Genomic DNA, 22,854 nt, shown 5'->3' with positions numbered 1-22,854 from the left:
GAGAGAGAGAGAGTGTGTGTGTGTGTGTAACGTGCATGCTATCTTTTCTTTCATGGGACGTGCATGAAAAAAGTTAAAATCAACACTGGAGGCAAGGCAGCTTCATCGTAGTTTCTGAAAGGAATAAAGAATGAGAGGACAAGAATAAACTTTACGTTTTGAAATGACAATTAAGCATCTCCAGCCCTGATTGAAATTAAATTGTCCTATTCCTATCATCAAAATATTTTTACTGACCATGACCATAAGCAGAGAATGTAAAGGGAGTAATATGAGTCATTTTATAAGGTGTGGGAGAATCCAAACACAGTGGTATACTTCATTTGGGATAATATTTTGGTAAATAAACAAGAAAAATAAAGGAAGATCCTATAAGGGATGGTGCAGGGAAAATAGGAGTGAGTGTGTCTGTGTCTCTTTCGACATGCAATATAAAAATAAAGGAAGGACATGTCTAGCTCAACATAAAAAGGTGATATTCATTTCTCTCACTTTATGGAAGATTTTGAAAGGGGGAAGAGTACCCATTAATTAGACCATATAGGTAGAGTATAAGGTTTTTCTCCTGGTGTGCTGATTTTGGTCCCATAAAGAAGTTGCAGGAAGAATTGTTGTAGTGCAAGGAGGAATATCACAACATGGCCATACCCAACTTTTTGGGATTCTTCCACAAGCTTGCTTTTCAAATACAAAGCTCACACCTTTCACTGCTTGTTGCAAATTAGAAGCTTATATTTATATATATATATATATATATGGGGTGGGGGGAGGTGTCTTGATCATGAAATGTATATATATATATATATATATTGTGGCATGGCCCATTAATTGTAATTAGTCAATTGTACAAATCACACGGTAGCTGGCGCCTAGCAGCAGGGGAGTTAGCATGCACATCCTTGAAGAAGTGGTTGAAAGTTAGGATGGTTTGTTGAGCATACTTTGCATGAGTAGACATATCGGCAACTTGGATTTTTATATTAGTGATATACGAATTAATTAATCACCACAGCAAAACGATTGGTTTATATTAAGCAATTATTCTACATAATCCGACTCTCTAATTCAACGTACTAATATCACAAGGGAATTTTCTTTGAGAAAGCTACGGCAATATCAGAAGGAATTGGCGATTGTTCCCTTTGAGCCGGAAGGAATAATGTCATTTTATTTTTAATGTACGGAATAATGGGCCAATTGGTACCCAACAAATGCGATTAAAATTGCATGCTATTCAGATGTTGGATACAAAGTTTTAATAATATATACTCTCCTTTCCTACCAAAAACAAAGTTTTAATATTACATAAAACCAGTGAAGATAAGGTTGGATAAGAATGTGAGATATATTTGTATAAAATATGCTATTGTGGGTATTCATAAGATTTTATTATAATTTTCAAGCACAGGACAAGAATTCGTACACACACACACAAAAGCTTTAAAATTGTACACCAGAACCCTAAATGTAAATTTATATTGAGAAGAATTTACCACAAGCTACTGAATTATGAAATTTTGATTAGAAAAAGAACAAATAAAAGTACTAGTTACTCATACATTAATACATTTTTTTTTAAGTAAATTTACTCACGAATAAAAACATCTCAAACCTCATTCACCATCTCAAATTTATATACGTAGAATTAATATATGGTACATAGGAAAATAAGTAGTTACTCTTGGAACATAGTAACATAATGTTCCTTTCTTTCATACTCAATGTAGACCTCACTATAAATTTAATTAAGAGTATTTATCATAAATATAAGAAGAAAAGTACCATTTTATCGTATTTCAAGAATATTTAATAATTAGTCATGGTCCATAAACTAACCCAATTAGAGCATTAGTAATGGACTAGCATTGGACTAATTTGGCTAAAATTAGGCTAACTAACCCATAAGCAAAACAAAATGTTAGTAACAGTGCATGGCCAAATCTGAACGGTGCTGTAACTTAACAAAGTGAGTTATCTATCTCTTTTGAAGCTCTCTCCACCCTGCCATGATTGAAGCTCCCACCTCCATGCTTTCTCTCTTACCCAACAATGGTCAAAGCTCTTCGAACTCAGCTGTGGTCGAGCCTCCCTTCTCTTCTCACTCCTCTGCTTTCTCTCTCTGTCATCTCTAGACCAAGGAATTGTGAGCTTGGGCATATGGGGAATGTGATCGATAGATTGATTTGGTTGTGTCTAGGTCTTTGATGGCTTCATGATGGACTGGCTGTAGTTGTTCAGGTTTCAAGGTGAAGCATGGATTGGGTTTGTATGCTTGGTTAAGTGGGGTTTTGGGTGGGGGATGAATCAGGTTTGTAGGTGATTCAGCCACTGTGTACGGTGGTCAAGAGTGGCAGTGGCGCCTGCAGATTTCAGGGTTTGCTTAGGTGGTGGCAGTAACAGATGGCGTTGCCTTTGGGGTTGTATGATTGCTGGCAATGGCAGCATCGGTCAATGAAGTAGAGCGGGAGAGGCAAGAGAAGTAAATATTAGATAATAATAATAATAATAATAATAATAACTTGTTTAATTAGAAATAGATTGAAAAAAAATGGAGTTTTGATGCAAAACCATGTGGCCATGTGAAAATAAACAAAGCTAAAATAGTAAAATTAGTTTTTTTTTTTTTTTATATTAAGTTTGGATAAAATTGTGCATTGTCCATTGTGAACGTTCTAAGCTCCCAAAATCCATTAAGGAAAACTTTACTAATTAAACTTTGTATCAAATATCAATTGAAAACTGGATTTGGATCCTCTCCATTTCAAAGTAAATGGAGAGTGTCTAATAGTAGGCTTCACGCACGAAATGGGTCAAGCGGCTCAGATAGGCTCTAGATCTCTCTCTCTCTCTCTCTCTCTCTCTCTCTTGCTGAATAAGAGATCTCATTCTCATAATCTCATCTATGTGAGAAGCTTTTACTCTCTACGTGTTTGAAAATTGTACTGAAAGTCCTTCGTAAACTGTAAAAGATCACTTCTTTTTTCTTTGCAAGTACCCTGCAACTGGTCCCAGGGCATAGAAAAACATGTAGTCACCAAACTCCAAAGGCGCCCGAATTGGCAGGGCTGAAAATTAGGAAGTAGTCAGGTACTAACACCGATGATGGTCCCAAGAGACTTTATAGGAGTTTCTGTCCGCAACGACCTGCAGTTATTTACTCAAATCAAAATGGGAAAATATAAGTTTCAACCTTTAATTGCCAAATTCAAGCGTAAACGGGAAAAGATAATATTGTGAAATTGTCCCTAGACTTCTCTTAACTACCTTGCTAAATTGAAGGTCGAGTTTCATGTGAAGATGACAGACGGTATCTAAGTCCCATCTCCAAGAGTTCAGCCTGTGATATTAGCAAGTAAAGAAGACTAACCTTCAATCTTTGCAGCCTTTCCGTTGTCAACATGAGCTGTGAAAAAACTCCTTTTGACCACACCATCAATTCAAATCTCGTAATCTTTCTGAGGCAATAACTCATTTATTCCATTGGCACAAACCAGGACGTACATAAGCAAAATGATTATGGAAATGAAAAAAATTGATCCAACAGTGTACAAGTGAAACTGCGAGTCACGCCTCAACATGAATACAGTGTTACACACAATCTTGAAATCTGCCGTACTCTCTCTCCCTCTCTCTCTCTTAAAGACAAAGCTACCGCAAACCTGGGAAATCAATAAAATTTCTGTACTTATGTCCATAATGCTCCTGTACAAGTAACTAGGCCCTTACATATTTGTGATGTGCAAGGGCTTAGCAAGCACGTGCCTCTGCAACCGGCAGCTGCCTAGACACTGGTAAACAACCACCAGAAACTTTCAAGGATGCAAAAAAACAAGATAGCCTTGCTATCATTGGCCGAGCCTTTGCTGCTTTGGGGACCACGGCCAGCTGCTTACCAGTATGACCATCATAATTGCCGTGATATCCTTCAAGATCAGCTTTTGTTATCAGAACTGCATCCCCTGAAGGAGAGCATGCAATTGTAGATGATTCGCGATTGCTGTACTCTTGAACAGCCTGCTTATGATAATCATTGACACAGAAACAACAAGAAAAATGTTATTTTGTACCCAAAATATATATATATATATATATACACACACAAATTTGTACAGACTGGACAAGAACACATCTCAACCCCACAAAGCAAGGTGACATAAAAGAGGCGACAACAACATTCTCCATATTCCAGTGCCATCGTGAGTGCCACCAAACTAATTTTTCCCTAAAGATGAAAAGGGAAGGGGAATGGGGACTGAAATTTTTCAGAACTTACAGACATTCTCCATCACATTGAAATTTTTAGGCCACCTTATTACTTACCTTCCACTGTGAAGGCGCTAGCAGCACCCGAGGTCTTCTAGACCGCACATATTCCAGGGCATCAATAGGTGTCATGTGCTTGTACCTCACCTGCAAAAAGTAAATAAATCAACTCTGCAACGTTCATATGATCCAACTCTAAGGGGTAGCAATTGATTGAGAACCACGCTACATGAAGTAGAGTTCACTAGTTTGAATCTCCCTTTCTCTCTCCCCTTTGGGCTAAAACTTTAAAATATATATATGACGTCCAAAGGAACACTTACAAAAAATAAAAAAATAAAAACAATGATCCAAAAGGCATATCTAGATATAGATATTCAGATCCCAATATGCACATTTTCAAAACCAAATCAACATGCAACCTATGCAAGGGAATGGAATATTACCAAATAGCAAAGAACAATGGTTGTACTCCTCCCTCGCCCAGCTTTACAGTGAACATACGTAGTTCGACCAGAAGATGCGTTCTCTGCATCCATAAAGCAAACAGAAAATAAAATTAACTTTCATCAACACACCACAGAGCCAAGGAATTATGACAAAAGCAGAGAGATAAATTCACTCACGGTGAATGAAGTCCACAGCTTGGCTAATATCCACATATGAAGGAGCAAAGAGATAATCTCTTGTGGGAATTACTAGGTGGTCAATCTCATGGGCCTGAGAACCATTAATCAATTAGGAAGAACAAGTGTATCTCCAGCAGTGAAATAGAAATTCTGATTTAAAATGCTAAGTAATCAACATTCTGTTATTCACATAGATGCCTCCATTCAATAAATTTATAAAATTTTCCGCGAAACCAAAACGGGAAATAAAATTATACTTTTAAGCCATAAACCAAGCATATACATTTTTTGTTTTTTTTTTTTTTGGTTTTTTACGCCTAATCATAAAATGATATGACAATAGTGATTATATTAGTTCATAAGATCCAAATAAAAGTGAATAAAGAAACAAATGGTAGAGAGTAGAGAGAGAATACAAGATATAAGGATGTGGGAACCAAAGTTTCATAAGGTTCATTCAAAGTAATGACACCACCCACACCAAGCTGCTTCAACCGTGGAACATCTTTGGGAAATGGAACCGCACCCAGCAGCAAGAACTAAAAAAACACAACAAATGAGATTAGCGAATTAAACAAATTTACGACTCTCATCTTCTACAAACAAAACACACCAATCACCTAAGCCCACAAGCATAACCCTTGTTTGGAATGGTTGGTGAGAAATCAGAGCAACAATTTAATTCAAATTCAAATTTTTTAAAAAAAATAATAATAATAAAGTCAATTAATTCCCAATGCAAAATAGTCAAAACCTTAATTTCTTTTCTTTTCATTTGGTGGTAAAATCAATCAGTCAAAAATTAAAAAAAAAATTAAAAAAAAAAAAATTGGGAAACATTTGAGAGCAAGAGGCAGCGATGAATGACCTGGTCAACTTGGTCCCACCATCTGAACTCGGACTCGATCATGTTGCGAAGCACATTATACAAAAGGGTAGGGTAAAAGAGGATCCGAGCACCGGCTCCGACGATGGCTCTCTTGGCGTCAACGCTCCTCACAATCTCAATCTGCCTCCCCGAAACGCCGTCGTCTGCTCCATCCTCACACTCCTCTAATTCCTCGATCTTCATCAGATAAACCCACCACCGCCACTACCACTTTCTTGCGCTACTAATAATAATAATAATAATAATTTTTTTTTTTTTTTTTTTTTTTTTTGCTTATTCGTCGGAATTTGGAGACAAAGAGGAGTCGGAGGATTTTGTTTTTTCGAATTTTGTAAATAATGCAAACTTGGGGACTGCTTTCTAATTTTGGAGAGTAGAGAGAGACGTGAGAGGGAATCGGATATTACAGGGAACCGAATATATATATGTGTGGAAACTTAATGAGTACTCAAAAAATAGTATACATAGATATGAGTGTCTTTATCCCAAAAAAAAAAAAAAAAAAAAAAAAAAAAAAAAAAAAAAAANTTTATTTGGACTCAATATTATTAATATTATTTTTTATTTACTATTAACGATTAACCATATTACTAGTTATCAAATTTTTTTTTTGTCTATAACTTTCTCTTAAGGTTTGGTTTGGGGCAGTTTCACATTGAAAGCATGGTAGTCACAGGATCATCCTGACCTGGAAAAGAAAATTATTATTATACATATGTATATATTTTTTAAATTATGATTAATTTACCCTTAATTATTATTATTATTATTATTATTATTTAAATAATTATGATTATTTTACCCTTAAAAACATTTTATGACTACTCTAAATTTTTTTTAAGCCTAACATAATTAAACTTTGGACAAAATTTGATAACAAACTTTTTTTTTTTTTGAGGGAATTTAGTAACAAAGTTGGTTGGAGACTAAGGTTACAACTCCATTTAAAATTTTTTTTTTATTATTGGATGTGAATTTTAACAAATTCACCATTAGATTGCATTTTCTTTTTATATCCTCCATACTTGCAAACTTTCAATAAGATCAAAGATCAATAGCTATGTCATCAATAAAATATTTAAATTTTGAGTTTTTGTAGTCTAAAATTATACATAAAAAAATAAGTTTAAGGATCGAATTATAAATAACATCCAATTAGCATGAAATTTGACATATTTTTTAAGAATATAAAGAATATGCAATTCAATGACTAAATTTTCAAAATATGTAGTCATATTTGTTTAGCAAGAGTTGTAACCTTAGGTTACAATTAAGTTTGTAGCCAAATTTTTTCCTTAAACTTTGGTCCCCCTTAACAATATATTAAGCCCTTACAAACAAAAAGAAAAAGCTCAAGAAAAATTTTATTGAACTAAAATTTTGAAAGAATTGTAACTTGCAGCATTGATAAAGAGATAATCATACAACGATTTCAAAATAAGAAAACTCATGAAAGAAAATCGTAAAACTTTATGTATTTGAGTTTTTTTTTTTTTTTTTTTTCTCTCAATATATGAAGTTCTCATTTTATTAGATTTTGTATCATTTAAGTTTCTTAATGACTACTTTGGAAAAAATTCCTAGAGCCACCACAATTCAGTAAGATTTATGAAAAAATAATAAAATAATGTCACATATTCAATACATTTCACAATTTTTATTTATAATCGATTGAAATAATAAATTGTGATTAATGTAACATTACTTCATTAAAACTACTAATTCTATCATTTTTTTTTATACATCTATAATAACCTTCCACTTCAAAAGTTGTGAACATTTTGATGAAAGAACACGACTTTGGTCCAGTGCTACACTGGACCAAGCCTTGCCCATTATGAAAAATTTTATGTTTTAGAGTTATTGAGAGAGTAAAATACTAGATAGATAAGATTTGGGTAAATTCCACTAACTTCCCTTAGGATTTGTAAGATGACACTCCTCAAATGCTTAATGAAATACCACTCCCCCATTCTCTTGGAATATTACATTGTGAAATAAAAACATAAGGTTTATGTCACTTTATTAACAATGCATCTTAAATCCTCGAGTCCCCAATTTAATCTTTTGATTATTTTTATATTTTTATAGAATATAATTTAATTGAATATAAATGTTTTAGTAACTCTTTACTAAAATAGATAAGTCTAATATTCTAAATAATCAATTCTCATTACATCTGTCTCAATGAGATATTTCATATTTGTTATTAAGATTATGGATTCCATCTTAATGAATAGTTTTCCCAACACCTCACATGCGATTACCCAATGTATTTACATATTGACCATACTCTCACTCTAGCATGCATCAAAGTAACCTACATTTCACTTTTGAGTTCACATTTCTCTCAAGATTGAGAGTTAATGCATTTAGCAATCACGAGTTTATCACAGTGATCCTTTAAATGTATTCCAAATATATCTACATATCAATAAGAAGTATTCACTTCCATGATTAAGACAAATCATCATAATTTATATTTTATAGTGTTATCAAATGAAATACCTAATTTCATCATTGACTACGAACCAAGATTTTTGCATTTGTAAGAAACTTGTGATTTAGATCTTATATATATGAATCTCATTCACATACAATGCATCTCATGGATTACATGTAATGTCCAAAGAGTTCATGCACAAATAGTCTTAGAAAATAAAATAAATAAAATTTCTTGATCAAAGAATGTCATACAAATTGGATTTTAGGGCACTACTCCTAACATAACTCATCTATAAACTATTTGAAGTGAAAATTTTTTTATTTTAACATTATATACCAAATATAAGTTTATGTACCAAATACATAACATTTAATTAATATGAAATTTGGCATGTCTATTAAATAGAACGAGAATATTTAATTAATGGTGGAATTTTTTAAAATTAATCCAATAAAAATTTATTGAGTTGTGACATTAACAAAGAGTTAAATTTGGTGCAATTGAACTCAATCCAAATACACACACATATACATACATACATACATACACACACACATATATATAGGGTATATATTTCGAAAAATTCAACCCTAAGAGCTGTACCAGGCATGCATATTTTAACAATGTTGCACCAATAAATTTTTTATTGAATGTGTATCTTGTAAAATTCACTGCAAAGAGTTACATTAGGCATGTATATTTTTGCAATATTACACCACTAAATAATTTTTTTTCATTGAATTTGTATTTCAAAATATTTTTCATTGGACTATATTTTGTTCCTATACCCTCCATACTTATGAAATTTCAAGATGATCAAAACTCAATATCCTTTCATTAACAAAATGTTTAAATTTTAAGTCATTTGTATTTTAAAATTGCACATAAAATATGAATTTATGGATTGAATAGTAAATAGTTACACCTATCAATATGGAATTCAAACAAGGGAATCTTAAAAAATCATTCCATTAAAAAATTATTAAGTTAAGTTGGCAAAGAATTACACTATATATAACTTCAACTTGATCTTATATTTCAAATAGCAAGTAAAGAAGAAGAAAAAAGAATTATTTTGTGTTGGTAGAGAAAATGGAAAAGGGAGTTGGCAGAGAATAAGTATCAATTTTTACCGCATTAAAAAAAAAAATGATAGGTATGTGTTTTATAGTCTATTTGGAAACTCAAAGCTTGTGTATTGACATTTTAATTAAATCTATATTTTTTTTTTCTTTTAAATTTTTTTTTTGGCACTAAAAATTTTCAATTATGACACTATATTATAAATATATTGAAAATTTTCAATCATGTTCTAGGTAGATTTTTTTTTTTTTTTCTAATAAACTTTGATTTGTCAAATGTCAAATAATTTAAAAATAAAAGAAGAATGTCAAAGAAATAAAAATTGATTAAACAGGGAGTGAAATGGTAAATTCATATATTTCTTAACCTCGTGCTTTGTTTTTCTCTATCTTTACAGACATCTTTGGGAAATGAGGTTTGAAAGGCAAGTGAAAATTCACATCAATTCCCTTTTCCTTCATTTTTCTTAATTTCACTATATATTAAACTAACAATTATCTCATGTGTCTTTTTTATGGAGTGAATCTCTCACACCTACCTATAAATTTAACTGAATAAAAAACTCATTCCATGAAGCAAACACAAATACCAACATTCCATGAAGCAAACATAAATACCAAACATTAGAAGATCAGGAAAATTATTAAATACTCTAAGAGTATAATAAATGTGTATTTCTCCCTCTCACATAATTGTGAGTCACATTAATTAAATTTATGATGAGACTCACAATTTATGTGAGATAAGGAGTATGCATTTATGGTACTCCAAGAGAAATCAATAATTACCCAGAAAATCATCATCCTTAATTTGACTCATTTCCTTATCCTATATTTATCTTTCCCACGCACCAAACAATAGCATTGCCTATGGTTAAAGTTAAAAAAATATTTACTACTGCTTCAGAAGCAAAAATCCATCCTTCACTTGAACGCCATTACAAGTTATAATTGTAGCATTCAATGTGTGAGGAAGGACATGGAAATGTGGTGGATTGATGAAGTACTAAATTAATAATAATTACTGGTTTATGGGAGGTAGGACATGGATATGGGACTAAAAGGTGGATTGATGTTTGAGAAATTTCAATTTACAATTGGACAAATGTCACTTGTGGATTATTGGCTGAAAAGTTTGGTACAAGTAAAAAAGAATGAAGGAATTCTACTTCTCATGCGTTGCTCAATCACTCAATCTAGGGTGAAAAATAAAGAGTTATGGATTAATTATGAACCAATGCGTCGATTCTTTCATAATTTTTTTAAGCCTTACATTAAAATAACACGACCAAATGGAGATCAAGTATTTGTTTGGTATGACAAATAAATTTTTTTGTTATTACCCAAAAGAAAAAATACAATTTTTTTTTTTTTCTGTGAATTAGAGTCTCTGTGATCTTGGATAATTTCCGACAATGAGCTATTTGAATGACTTCTTCTGTCTTGTTGGAAAGTGTGTCTTTTTTTTTTTTTTTGATGAGAAAATACAATATAAACCAGGAACTGAAAAAGAGCAACAAAGAGAACAGAACAGCAGCCGCGAGAACAAACAGCAATAGCTACGAACAACCTTCCTTCATGATAATAGGCTCCACAAAGCTTGGACACACACCTTTCCAAACTTGCGAAACACCTAAATCTCTAGCAGCTCTTGCAAGTTCTTACTTGCAACTTATTATGAGGTTGTGATTGCATAAGGCTATGCTCTTTTTTTTTTTTTTTTTTTTTGGTTTAAAAAATCTTAGTAAATCGTCTCAACAGCCGTTTATATCATATGATAGGTCATGATGATTTTTTTTTTTTTTTTTTAAATTAATTTTGAAGTAATAAATGTTCATAAATAATTAATATATATATTGTGAGGACCAGATTTGAGCTCGTAACCCACTATGTGAAGAGACTTAGCCCAAAAAACCCAAAACAATGAATTTCTAGAGAAATGGGTTGGAAAANATGTGAAGAGACTTAGCCCAAAAAACCTAAAACAATGAATTTCTAGAGAAATGGGTTGGAAAAACTGGGCTATAGTATATCAACCATACATTGGAGTGAATTCAAGTAAGAGAATGAAAAGAAATAGGATTATATTAAATAAAAATGGTCATTGGCCAAATTCGAAGTGAATTGTTCTTGTTTATTATTCTCAAGTTGGGTTACAAGTTTGATTCTTGATTCCTAAATGATCTAGTGTTTTTCCTTCTCTTTTTGCGATCCCCATTCTGGTTTCCACATTTCCCTCATATACTCCCTTTCTCTTTCATCTCCGCCTTCCACGTGTATGCAAGATGGTCGGTGTTGATACTTATCCCATTAACTCCTCCCATAAGTCTTTATATAGTAGCCGTAAGGCTAAAATGCACTGTTTAGGTATCACCTCCACATTAATGTGGTCAGGGAGTTAGCTGCAGAGCATTTAATGTGGGAGTAGCAGCTTTTGTAGATATTTGTTGCCTTCCTCTACTCCTCTCCTATCCAATGTCTGACTTCTAATCGTGATGCAACCTGGTAGGATGTTCAGGGAGGTGAGGCCTTCCTACTGATCTCGGATCCATATTTCCGACATGACTTGTCTCCTCGAACATCTTTTGGACTATCGTGTATAATCCTATCTCTTCCTCTTCTATCATTCCCATAATAACATTGTTTGACCATCCTCGGACAAGTAAATATCCTCGAACTGGGCCATAGGCATAATATATACAATTTTAACAATACCTTTTGGCTATCTGGCCCCAACATAGATATATATATATTATATAATAGGTGAAAGTGAGAGAAACTAAAATTAAAATTCAAAATTAGAGTTTCAATTTTGCGCTATGTGCCCTAAATTATTTATTCTTAAAGAGTTTTATTTCTTAATTTTAGAATCAAATGTATGACCACATCATAAATATTCATCCAAGTGAGTTATTAAATACAAAAACCAGAAAGTTTAGAATAAGTGAATCGTAAAATAAAATAAAATAAAATAAAAGTTCTTTACAATAATTATAAAATTCAAAATGGACAATTTACATTTTAAACCTAATAATATCCTTACAAAAAATTTTAAAGAGTTAACAAAATATAAAAATAACTATCAATAGTATTTAAATTATATATATAGGAATTATATTATGCATCTTATTATATATTTTTAAGTGTATTCATGCATATACATAGAGTTACAAGCTAGTTACTATAATTTGTATCATATCATTTAGTGCTTGTTTTTACTTATAATAAGTAGGAAGTAGGAAATTTAAATTTAAGTGTATCTATGCATATACATGAGATTACAAACTAGTATATAATAATAGGTGAAATTGAGAAAAACTCAAATTAGAGTTCCAATTTTGCACCATGTGTCCTAAATTATTTATTCTTAAAGAGTTTTATTCTTAATTTTAGAATCAAATGTGGAACCACATCATAAATATTCATCCAAGTGAGTTATTAAGTACAAAAATAAAAAAGTCTAGAATAAATGAGTCGTATAAAAAAAAAAAAGTGCTTCACAATAAAAAATAATAAAAAATTAAAAACATGGACAATTTACATTTTATACCTAATAATATCCTTACAAAATTTTTTAAAGAGTTAACAAAATATAAAAATGACTATCAATAGTATTTAAATTTTATATATATATATATATATAAAAATTATATTATGCATCATATTGTATATCTTTAAATGTATCCATGCATATGCATGAGATTACAAGCTAGTTACTATAATTTGTATCACATCATTTAGTGATAATTTTTACTTATAATAAGTAGGAAGTAGGTATTTAAATTTAAATTCTCTTCCATGGAAGAATATATCAGTTTTATTGAGCCATAAGACCTGAGAGCACTAGCATCCGAGTGGCCAAAAAGTTCTATTTTACCACCTCAAAAATTACTTTATCTATTATATCAACTCACTTTACAATACACCTAACATCTCAATTTCTATATTTATACCATCTCATTTAAATATTCATTTTTATTCTTTCTTTATTGAAATGAGAAGGAGCTTGCGTGTTGCTGAATTGAAATGAGAGAGAAGGAGCTTTCGTGTTGCTGAATTGAAATGAGAGAGAAGGAGCTTGCGTGCAGCTGAATTAAAAAGAGAGAATGTCAGATATTTAAATTATAATACTAATATTTATTTTGCATCCAAGTGAACAATTGGTTCTATATATATAGAACCAATTGTTCACAGGTTGCAAAATTTTTTAGAAACCCATACCTAGATGTAGGGTGTTTTTTGAAGTTTTGGTTGTAAAATAGCAATCGGGGGTGTCTACACCCCCAATGCTAGTGCTCTAAAGAAATATCAAAACTCATTTTGCATTATGGATTGGAATCGGCATTGGATTCCAATATACCTTCTTATTACAACATGTATATCTTAACCTCTTTCCTCTTCTTTATTCTCTTTTACATTTTTGTGATTTTTTTTATTTTTATGGGAATGGGTATTGGGGGCGTGTTGGGGGATCTAAAGCATGAATTCACTAGCGAAGTCTATGTTAACTGATGATATATATATATATATATAGGCAAAAATGCAAAATTGACCCTCTAACTTTCAGTTTTTTTCATTTCAGTCCTCTAACTTTCAATTATTGTCAATTTGGTACTCCGTTAAACTCCAGTTATGTCCTGCCGTTAATTGAGCCAAAATGATGTCGTTTTGGTGTTTTTTTTTTTTTTTTAATTCAGAATTTAAAGGAAAAAAAAAAAAAAAAAAAAAAAACTATGTTTACTTTGCTTGACTCAAATCCAAACCTGAATGACATAAATGGGTTGTCTACGGTTGCAGCCACTTAAACCTGTGAGTCTTTGAGTTTACTCAGCTTTTTCAGCCATACTTTTAAACTATGTTTTTAAATTTATTTATAAATTTTAATTTATGGGGTGGTGGTGTTTTGTGATTGTAGGTACGAATAAGAGGAAAATGAAGGGTGAGAAAAGTTCAGGTACGGTAGAGGATAGTGAAATCGAAAGTGAACAGCTTGAAAAGGCTGAAATTTCTTCTTCACTAAAAGAGTGTGTGTCATTGGAATCACAGCAAGAGGTGGACGCTGCAATAACAGTGATAATGGAGGAGGAGGATTTGAAACTGTCGGATAAAGAAGCCAGAATCAGAGACTGTGTGTCGCCAAGGAAGGAATCAGCTACTCCTTGTGGTGGTCATAAATTGAATGCTGTTGAGGATGTTCAAGATTCCACAAAAGGTTAAGCCATCAAAGAATAAAAGAACATTTTGCTTTCTGTTTTGTTTTTTTTTTTTTTTTTTTTTTTTTTTTGCATAATTTGATTGTATGGGTTCTATTTTCTTCAGGGTTCTAACTGTTCCGAAGGCTGAGAACAAGCGAGAGGAGAAGCTGGAGATTAAATTTCGGAATTGACCCTTAGTTTTTTTTTTTTTTCTTTAAATTCTGAAATTTATTATTAAAAAAAAAAGGCCAAAACAACGTCGTTTTGGCTCAATTAACAGCATGACATAACTAAAGTTTAACGGAATACCAAATTGACAACAATTGAAAATTAGAGGACTAAAATGACAAAACTGAAAAAGTTATGGGATCTAAAGCATGAATTCACTAGCAAAGTCTATGTTAACTGATGATATATATATATATATATTTTGTCCTTTTTTTTTTTTTTGGATAGAATTTTATTTTTCTCCTTTTTTTTTTTTAAATACAAGATAGAATTTCAACCTTAACCTAATCTAGGATTTATTTTTCTCCTTGAATTGCTTTCTTGTGCTTAGAATATGATGTTAACTATTAATTGTGGAAAATACCAGATTGGTTGTTGTTGTCTATGACTATGAGGATGACAAACGTAGTTTCCATAATGTAAATTTAAATTTAAATTTAAAAAAATAAAAAAGAAAAAGAAAAGAAAAGAAGATGACAAACATAGTTGTTGGTGATGCTTACTTTGATTTGCCACCCTTGACAATAACCCTTTTGGATTCAATTGGGTAGATGAATTTTTTAGTTGTTAACGGTTCTGCTTAACTTGTTCCCCCGGTCTCCGTACTTAGCTAAACTGCCAGTGTTGTGATTGGACTGGCCGGTGCTGAAATAGAAGATGGATCAATTTTATTAATCAACCTCTCTTTCTCTTTCTCTCGTCTTGTCTTCTACTTCCTTCCTTCCTCATCTCCTGTATTTTCTATTTATATTATTAAATTAAAAATAAAATAAAAAAATAAAAAACCTCTCTCTCTGTTTTTTTAGAGATAGACAGTGAAAGAGAGAATTCAGACCGCAAACATCCACTTGGCTATTACATGAACCCGAATCTATCTTAGCGTGTTTAATTTATTTACAATAGCCTAAATGTAAGAGCATTAGTATCAGATATGTTAAATGCTANTTAGCTGATATTACAATAGCCTAAATGTAAGAGCATTAGTATCAGATATGTTAAATGCTAAAATTTTAGTATTTAAACATATCAAACATAAAAAATAAAAACATCCCTACATCAAATGTGTCAAATGCCTAAAAAAAAAAAATTAGCATTTGGGATTGTATGCTTTTACTAAGAACATCAGCATCAGCTGTACTAAAAAAAATGTCATTTTAACATATAAAAAAAAAATTCTTTATCTATTTTGACACTATTTAACAATTCACCTAAATCAGATATTCTATTCTTCCATTCAATTCATTAAAATAATATATACTACACAATAAAATAACATTAAAAAAAAAAAAAAAAACTACAACAATATAAATAAATACAAAACATACAGTCCACTCCCACTTCCCACAGCCCACCACCACCACCGGTCCACCACTACCCCTACCGCCATGGCAACATGAAAAAAAAAAAAATATATATATATATATATATATAATCACCACTACAAGCCAAGAAAATCAACCCACAACCACTAAAGAAAAACCCACCGACAACAACAACAAAAAAACCACCATTGGAAAATGATAGAATCCTGGCCGATTGAGAGAGATTTGAAGGTGCGAGGTTGTTGGAGTGGTGTGGTGGATGGCATGGCATGGTAGATGGCTCAATAGCGAGGCGTGGTGTTCAACATGGTGAGATCAGCGTGGCGTGGTGGTCAACAAGGTGAGATCAGCGTGGCTAAGAGAGAGGACTAGACTGAACCAGATGGGGAGAGAGAGAGAGAGATGTTGAGGAGGAGAGAGAGAAAAAATGTAAATAAAATAAGAATAAATTTTTAGCATTTGCTGTCCGTACCATTCTAATAGTAGAACGGTATTGTAGAAAATGCCAAATCTATTTTGGTGATGGTGCCAATGCTCTTAGAGCATCAGCATTGGTAGAGTTAAAAATTTTAGTTTTTAGCAACTCAAAAAGTTATTTTATTTATTTTAACACATCACTTTACAATACAAATAACATTAAAAGTTCTACTTTTTTACCATTTTATTTAAATATTATTTCTTTATTCATTTTTTATTATTCTTCTACCTCTCTCTCTCTCTCTCTCTCTCTCTCATCTGAAGATTCTGTAAGAACAACCCAGCAAACCCAAACCACAGCCACTTTGAAACCATGGCCAACCAAAAAACACATCAAATCTTAACAAAACACAAACTAACTTGGAATTATTTGGTTTTTCACACATGGATTCCGATTGATATAAAAGGATACAACTTCTCTCTGTCCTCATTTCTCCTTCCTTCTCTCTTCATCTTCTTCAATGAAAACATATGACCGTAACCTCCATGCTTCATTTCAGCTCATACCATCCCAACTCTGGATTCAACTTCTAGGGATAATCCAAAGCATAAACCACCAAAAAGATTCATTGGTCTCTGAACCATTTCGGGGAAGACAAGGTAAACCTAAAGTCCCCTTTTCTTTGCTCTGGTATTCTTGCTGAAAATTCATCACCCAACTTCATTTCTCCTTAGAGAAGGGTTTGGAGCAAGATCCACTCACTTGATTATCTCATACATACCTATTTCATGTCCACCAAGGTTAGTGTTGATACCCATTTTCTTTTCTTGCTTCCATATATATATATATATATATATATATTGATATAGAGTTACAGTTTGATAAGATATATTCAAAACAAAACAAGAGATAAAGATAAAGATAGAAGAGTCCTATTATCTCTAGCTACTCCTTGATGAATTAATCTTATCTTTATCTGATTTTGTGTTTGTTTGTATCAAAAAATTCTACATATAACTTTGAAGAAATTCTTGATGCTATGAATTTCAAATTGAAACAAAATTAACACAGTGATTTAAGAAAGATTGAAGTAATATCAGTGAGAAGTAAAAGAAGAAATCAAAGAGAGAATAGAGCAAGAAAGCGTGAGAAAGAAAGAGAAAGAGAGGGAAAATTCTGAGAGAGAGAATCACTGCTATTAAGAGAAAAATATCTTTTCATAATGATACAACTGATCATTAGCTCACTATTTATATTACACACTCTACAGGTCTTAATAGAACAATAATTAGATCTAAATTATGCAGATCAATTCCGTAAATCACGGAGAGAATAACAGCTCAATAACTAACTTTCGCGCCACAACACCTGAAGCTTGAACTAAATCAAACCAACACCGTTTTGCCATTCTTTATTACTTAGATACAGCATTCTTCAAAACGATGCGTTGCAATGCAACCTTAAATGAAACTGTGTGTTTTGCAACACACATTAAGTTCTACCATTTTGCTCTCCTTGCTCTATCGTTTTGACCTTCGTTGATTTCAAACTACCTTTTTTTTTATATCCCCCCTTAAACGAAAGGGGGAGGAGTCCACCAAGAGTTTATGTTTGAGAAGAAGAAACAGAGGAGCAAATAAAGGCTTGGTGAAGACATCAGCTAAATTATCTTTGCCCGAGACAAAGCCAACACACAAATCCTTGCGCAAAGCCTTCTCTCTGACAAAATGATAATCAACTTCAAGATGCTTGGTGCGTGAGTGAAATACTGGATTAGCTGATAAAGCAATAGCAGAGACATTATCACACCATATCACAGGCACATGAGAGAGAAAAACTTTGAGCTCTTTGAACAAAGTACGAAGCCAGGACAGCTCAGCAGCAATGGTAGCTAAAGCACAATACTCTGCTTCAGTGGAGGATTTGGAGACTGTGCTTTGCTTCTTGGCAAACCAAGAAATGGGACTAGGACCAAGAAATACAAGCAAACTAGTAGTGGACCATCTGTCAGAAGGATCCCCTGCCTAATCAACATCTAAGAAGGCAGTGAGTGTCAAAGGACCAAGGGAAAAATGAATGCCATGACCCAAAGTACCCCTAACATAACGCAACACACGCTTGGCAGCTTCCAGGTGAGTAGAAGTGGGATTACTCATAAACTAACAAAGCTGGTGAACATTAAAGGAGAGGTCTGGACAAGTAAAGGTCAAGTACTGAAGAGCCCCAACCTTACTTCTATACACAGAAGGATTTGACAAAGCAACACCATCATGAGGCACCAATCTGGTGGAAGGACAGCAAGGAGTTTTGGTGGGTTTGGAATTTTCCATGTTGAACCTATAAAGCACATCAGAAGCATATTTGGACTAAATGAGAGAGAGACCAAACTTTGTCCATGTGATCTGAATGCCCAAGAAATAGTTGAGAGACCCCAAATCTTTGAGCTCAAAGACTTGACTTAGAGCTGTGATAAGATGATTAACCTGAACTGAGCTGTTACCAGTGACAATAATGTCATCAACATACAACAAAAGATAAATGATAGTCCCAGAGGAGTGAAAAATGAAGAGAGAGCAGTCTGCAATAGAAGCAGTGAAACCAAGATGAAGTAAATGAAATGTGAATCTCTCAAACCATGCCCTTAGGGCCTGCTTAAGTCCATAGAGTGATTTACGCAATCTGCAGACATAGGATGGATATTTGGAATCAACATACCTTAGAGGCTGCTCCATATAGACCTCCTCTTTAAGAAAGCCATGGAGGAATGCATTTGACACATCAAGCTTCCTTAGAGACCAATTACAGCTCACTGCAATAACCAAGATAAGTCTCATAGTAGCTGGTTTGATGACAGGACTGAATGTTTCTTGGTAATCAATACCAGCTTAATGATGAAACCCCTTAGCCACCAACCTAGCCTTATACCTTGAAATAATTCCATCACTATTGAGTTTGAGTTTATACACCCATTTGCACCCAACCAAATTCACATTAGGAGGTGCTGTTACCAATGACCAAGTCTGCTGCCTTTGGAGAGCTTGAAACTTAGCATTCATTGCCTCACACCATTTGGGGTATTTGGAAGCAATCTTAAAAGTAGATGGTTCAGTAAATTTGTAATCAATAACAGCCTTGTAACATAATTTGGAATTTGGTTTGATGATCCTACTTTTAGATCTGGTCTGCATGGGGTAAAGGTTCAAGGTAGAAGTTTGAGCAAGGGTGGTAGCAGATGGAGAAGAAGAATGAGGAACAGACTGAGATGGACTTGTAGGTATATGAACTGATTGAGATGGACTGGTAGGTATGGGATCTGACTAAGATGGACTGGATGGAGGGTCAAGGAGAGATGCATTTGATATTGCAAGGGCAAAAGATTGGGGCACAGGTGTAGAAGAAGGAACTGAGGAAATAAGGCAGGATTGAGATGGAATACAATCAGAAAAAGGACCTAGAATTGAGGGATGATTATGGGAATAAAGAAACAGTTGATTTGAAAGCCAAACAGAATCAAATGGAACAGTGGGAGAAGGAGAAGAAGATGAAGAGGTATTGAGAGTAGAAAAAGGAAATTTGGACTCATTAAAAAGAACATGTCTAGAAGTGTAGAGATGGTTGGTGTTGAAATCATGACACAGATAACCTTTAGAACCAGTAGGGTAACCAAGAAAGATGCATTCTATAGTTCTAGGTTCAAGTTTGTGAGCTGCATAGGGTCTAAGATTTGGATAACAAGCACAACCAAAGACCTTGAGCTATGAAAGATCAGGTTGTGAGGAAAATAGCTTGAACCAAGGTAAGTGAAAGCCTAGAACAGAAGTGGGAAGTATATTAATTAAGGTAACAGCTGTTTGGACAACATATGACCAATAAGAAGAAGGAAGAGATGCCTGGGATAGAAGATTGATAGTGGATTCAATAAGGTGTCTATGTTTTCTCTCAACAAGGCCATTTTGTTATGGAGTGTAAGGGCAAGAGAGTTGGTGAATGATACCTCGCTGCATTAGATAAGTTTTAAACTCATTTGAGGTATATTCACCACCCCCATTTGACCTAAAAATCTTGATTTTAGCAGAAAATTGATTTTCAATCATAGCTTTGAAGTGAGTAAACTTAGTAAAGACCTCAAACTTAGACTTAAGTAGATAAAGCAATGTAAATCTGGTATAATGGTCAACAAAAAGGACATAGTATCTAAAACCATTAATGGAACTCACATGGGCAAGACCCCACAGATCTGAATGTATCAGTTCAAAGGGAGAAGAGGCAGTAAAGAGAGATTTTGGAAAAGATTGATTGTGCATTTTACCAAACAAGCAGTGTGTACAAGGATTATCAACATAATTACACTTATTCATAGTTGAATTCACATTAGGAAATAAAACTTTGAGTACTTGATCATGAGGATGACCAAGTCTCTTATGCCAAAGAGACTTATTTACAACAAAATGACTAGCAACATTGTTGCAGATCTTAGAAGACAAAGAAAGCAGTGAAGCCCTTTGAGGATAGATGGGATAAACTCCATCTTCACTCTTTCCCTGGTATAGAACCTTCCCTGTGGCCAAAGCCTGAATGGAAAGGACATTCTCATCAAAATAGCACCAACAGTTATTGTCACGGAAAATTTTATGAACTGAAGCAAGGTTTGAAGCAATGGAAGAGACTCTAAGGACATTATTAAGACAAATACTTGACTAAGGAAGAGGAATAAGAGCATTACCAGTGTGAGTAATAGGGAGATTTTGGCCATTGCCTACAGTGAGGTGATCCTGACCATTGTAAGGTTTTAGGAAGTTGAGGTGGTTAAGGCTGGCTATGACATGGTCTATTGCAGCACTGTCTGCAAGCCAAGGCTATTCTTGAACCAGGCAAGCATTTGAAGCAATGGTCGTTGTTGCAAGTTTAGTAGGAGGATGCTTTCCTTGATAAGTATAGTCCATCCTATGGTAGCAATCAATGGCTGTATGACCAAGTTTTCCACAAATCTGACAAGATGGTCTCTCTGACCTTGGACCAGCATTATTTTAAGCTTGCTGAAATTGTTTGAAGTGAGGATATTGAGTTAATCCTCTACCTCCCTTACCACCTCTATTATTGTAGTTACCTCGGCCTCTTCCTCTATTAAAATTCTGATTATGATTAAAATTCTGAATATGACCACTATTGTTAGGCTTTGAGGTAGTTGCTGCCATGGCAAAAACTAAGTCTTTAACATCTATGCCTTCATTCAGAGATTCCTCCTCAGCATTAAGCATAGTAGAAAGCTCATCAAAGCTCAATTGTGTACTCCTGGTCCTTATAGCAAACCAGAAAGCATTATATTCTCTACGAAGGCCCTTAATTGCTATGTGGAGGAGTTCTTCATCATCTATAATCACTCCAATCGCTAGAAGTTTGTCTCTTACTACTTTAATTTTCTGCAAATACAGATCTACAAAATCAGCTCCCTTCTTGATATTGTGCAATTCACCTTTAAGATTCATGATGTGTGACCTGGAGATTGAAGAGAATCTATTCTTCAAGACCTTCCAAACCTCCATAGCTGAGGTACAACCAACTATAAGGGCAAGAATAGATGGAGTCAAGGTTGAACTTATGAATGTCAACAATGCCTTCTCCTTAGATTTCCAGATCAAGAAGTCTAGATTCGTGATTGTGGTGTAAGCACCAGAGATTTCTTTCAGATATTTATCAGGAATGAGCTAAGGTTCTTCTAACAACTCAAACAAAGAGTAGGTCTCCAACAACATGGTAATTTGGTGTTTCCAAACAATATAGTTTGTATTGTCCAACTTCACTGTCATCATATTGGACATATTAGAGAGAAGCAATAGTGGTTGATTCATCACATTTACTGAGGAACTTGAAGATGTAGACAAGGAAGCCATTGTAGAACTTGAAGCTGCCATTGTTGAGGTCTGAGGTCTGAGCAGTGACAGATTCTGGCTCTGATACCATGAAGAAATTCTTGATGCTATGAATTTCAAATTGAAACAAAATTAACACAGTGATTTAAGAAAGATTGAAGTAATATCACTGAGAAGTAAGAGAAGAAACAGGAGAGAGAATAGAGCAAGAAAGCGTGAGAATGAAAGAGAAAGAGAGGGAAAATTATGAGAGAGAGAATCACTGCTATTAAGAGAAAAATATCTTTTCATAATGATACAACTAATCACTAGCTCACTATTTATATTACACACTCTACAAGTCTTAATAGAACAATAATTAGATCCAAATTATGCAGATTAATTCCGTAAATCACGGAGAGAATAACAGCTCAATAACTAACTTTCGCACCATAACACCTGAAGCTTGAATTGAATCAAACCAACACCGTTTTGCCATTCTTTATTACTCAAATACAGCATTCTTCAAAATG

At 33.4% G+C, this 22,854-nt stretch overlaps 1 protein-coding gene across 1 annotated transcript; it reads right to left on the bottom strand.

Moving 5' to 3' along the window:
- Nucleotides 1-3,452: 3,452 nt before the first annotated feature.
- LOC112032555 (phosphatidylglycerophosphate phosphatase PTPMT2) lies at nucleotides 3,453-6,192 on the bottom strand. Its single transcript, XM_024065324.2, has 6 exons — nucleotides 5,761-6,192; nucleotides 5,309-5,431; nucleotides 4,890-4,983; nucleotides 4,710-4,792; nucleotides 4,321-4,410; nucleotides 3,453-4,014 (listed from the first exon to the last, which is right to left on the bottom strand). The coding sequence occupies exons 1-6, from the start codon at nucleotides 5,962-5,964 to the stop codon at nucleotides 3,748-3,750; spliced, it is 861 nt and encodes a 286-aa protein (XP_023921092.2). The 5' UTR covers nucleotides 5,965-6,192; the 3' UTR covers nucleotides 3,453-3,747.
- Between the last annotated feature and the right edge of the window lie 16,662 nt (nucleotides 6,193-22,854).

Source organism: Quercus suber, unplaced genomic scaffold (assembly GCF_002906115.3).
Source record: "Quercus suber isolate HL8 unplaced genomic scaffold, Cork oak 2.0 scaffold_222, whole genome shotgun sequence".
Lineage (NCBI taxonomy): Eukaryota > Viridiplantae > Streptophyta > Magnoliopsida > Fagales > Fagaceae > Quercus > Quercus suber.
Note: the sequence above shows the minus strand (reverse complement) of the source record. Positions and strands in the feature narration are given on the sequence as shown.

What these genes read in the sequence shown, in the direction of transcription:
- LOC112032555 (XM_024065324.2), bottom strand. Translation starts at nt 5,964, where the DNA reads ATGAAGATCGAGGAATTAGAGGAGTGTGAGGATGGAGCAGACGACGGC. An exon ending in TTCCCACATCCTTATATCTT is followed by an intron (nt 4,984 to 5,308) that starts GTATTCTCTCTC and finishes AATGGTTCTCAG; the next exon opens with GCCCATGAGATTGACCACCT. An exon ending in CCATTGTTCTTTGCTATTTG is followed by an intron (nt 4,411 to 4,709) that starts GTAATATTCCAT and finishes TACTTTTTGCAG; the next exon opens with GTGAGGTACAAGCACATGAC.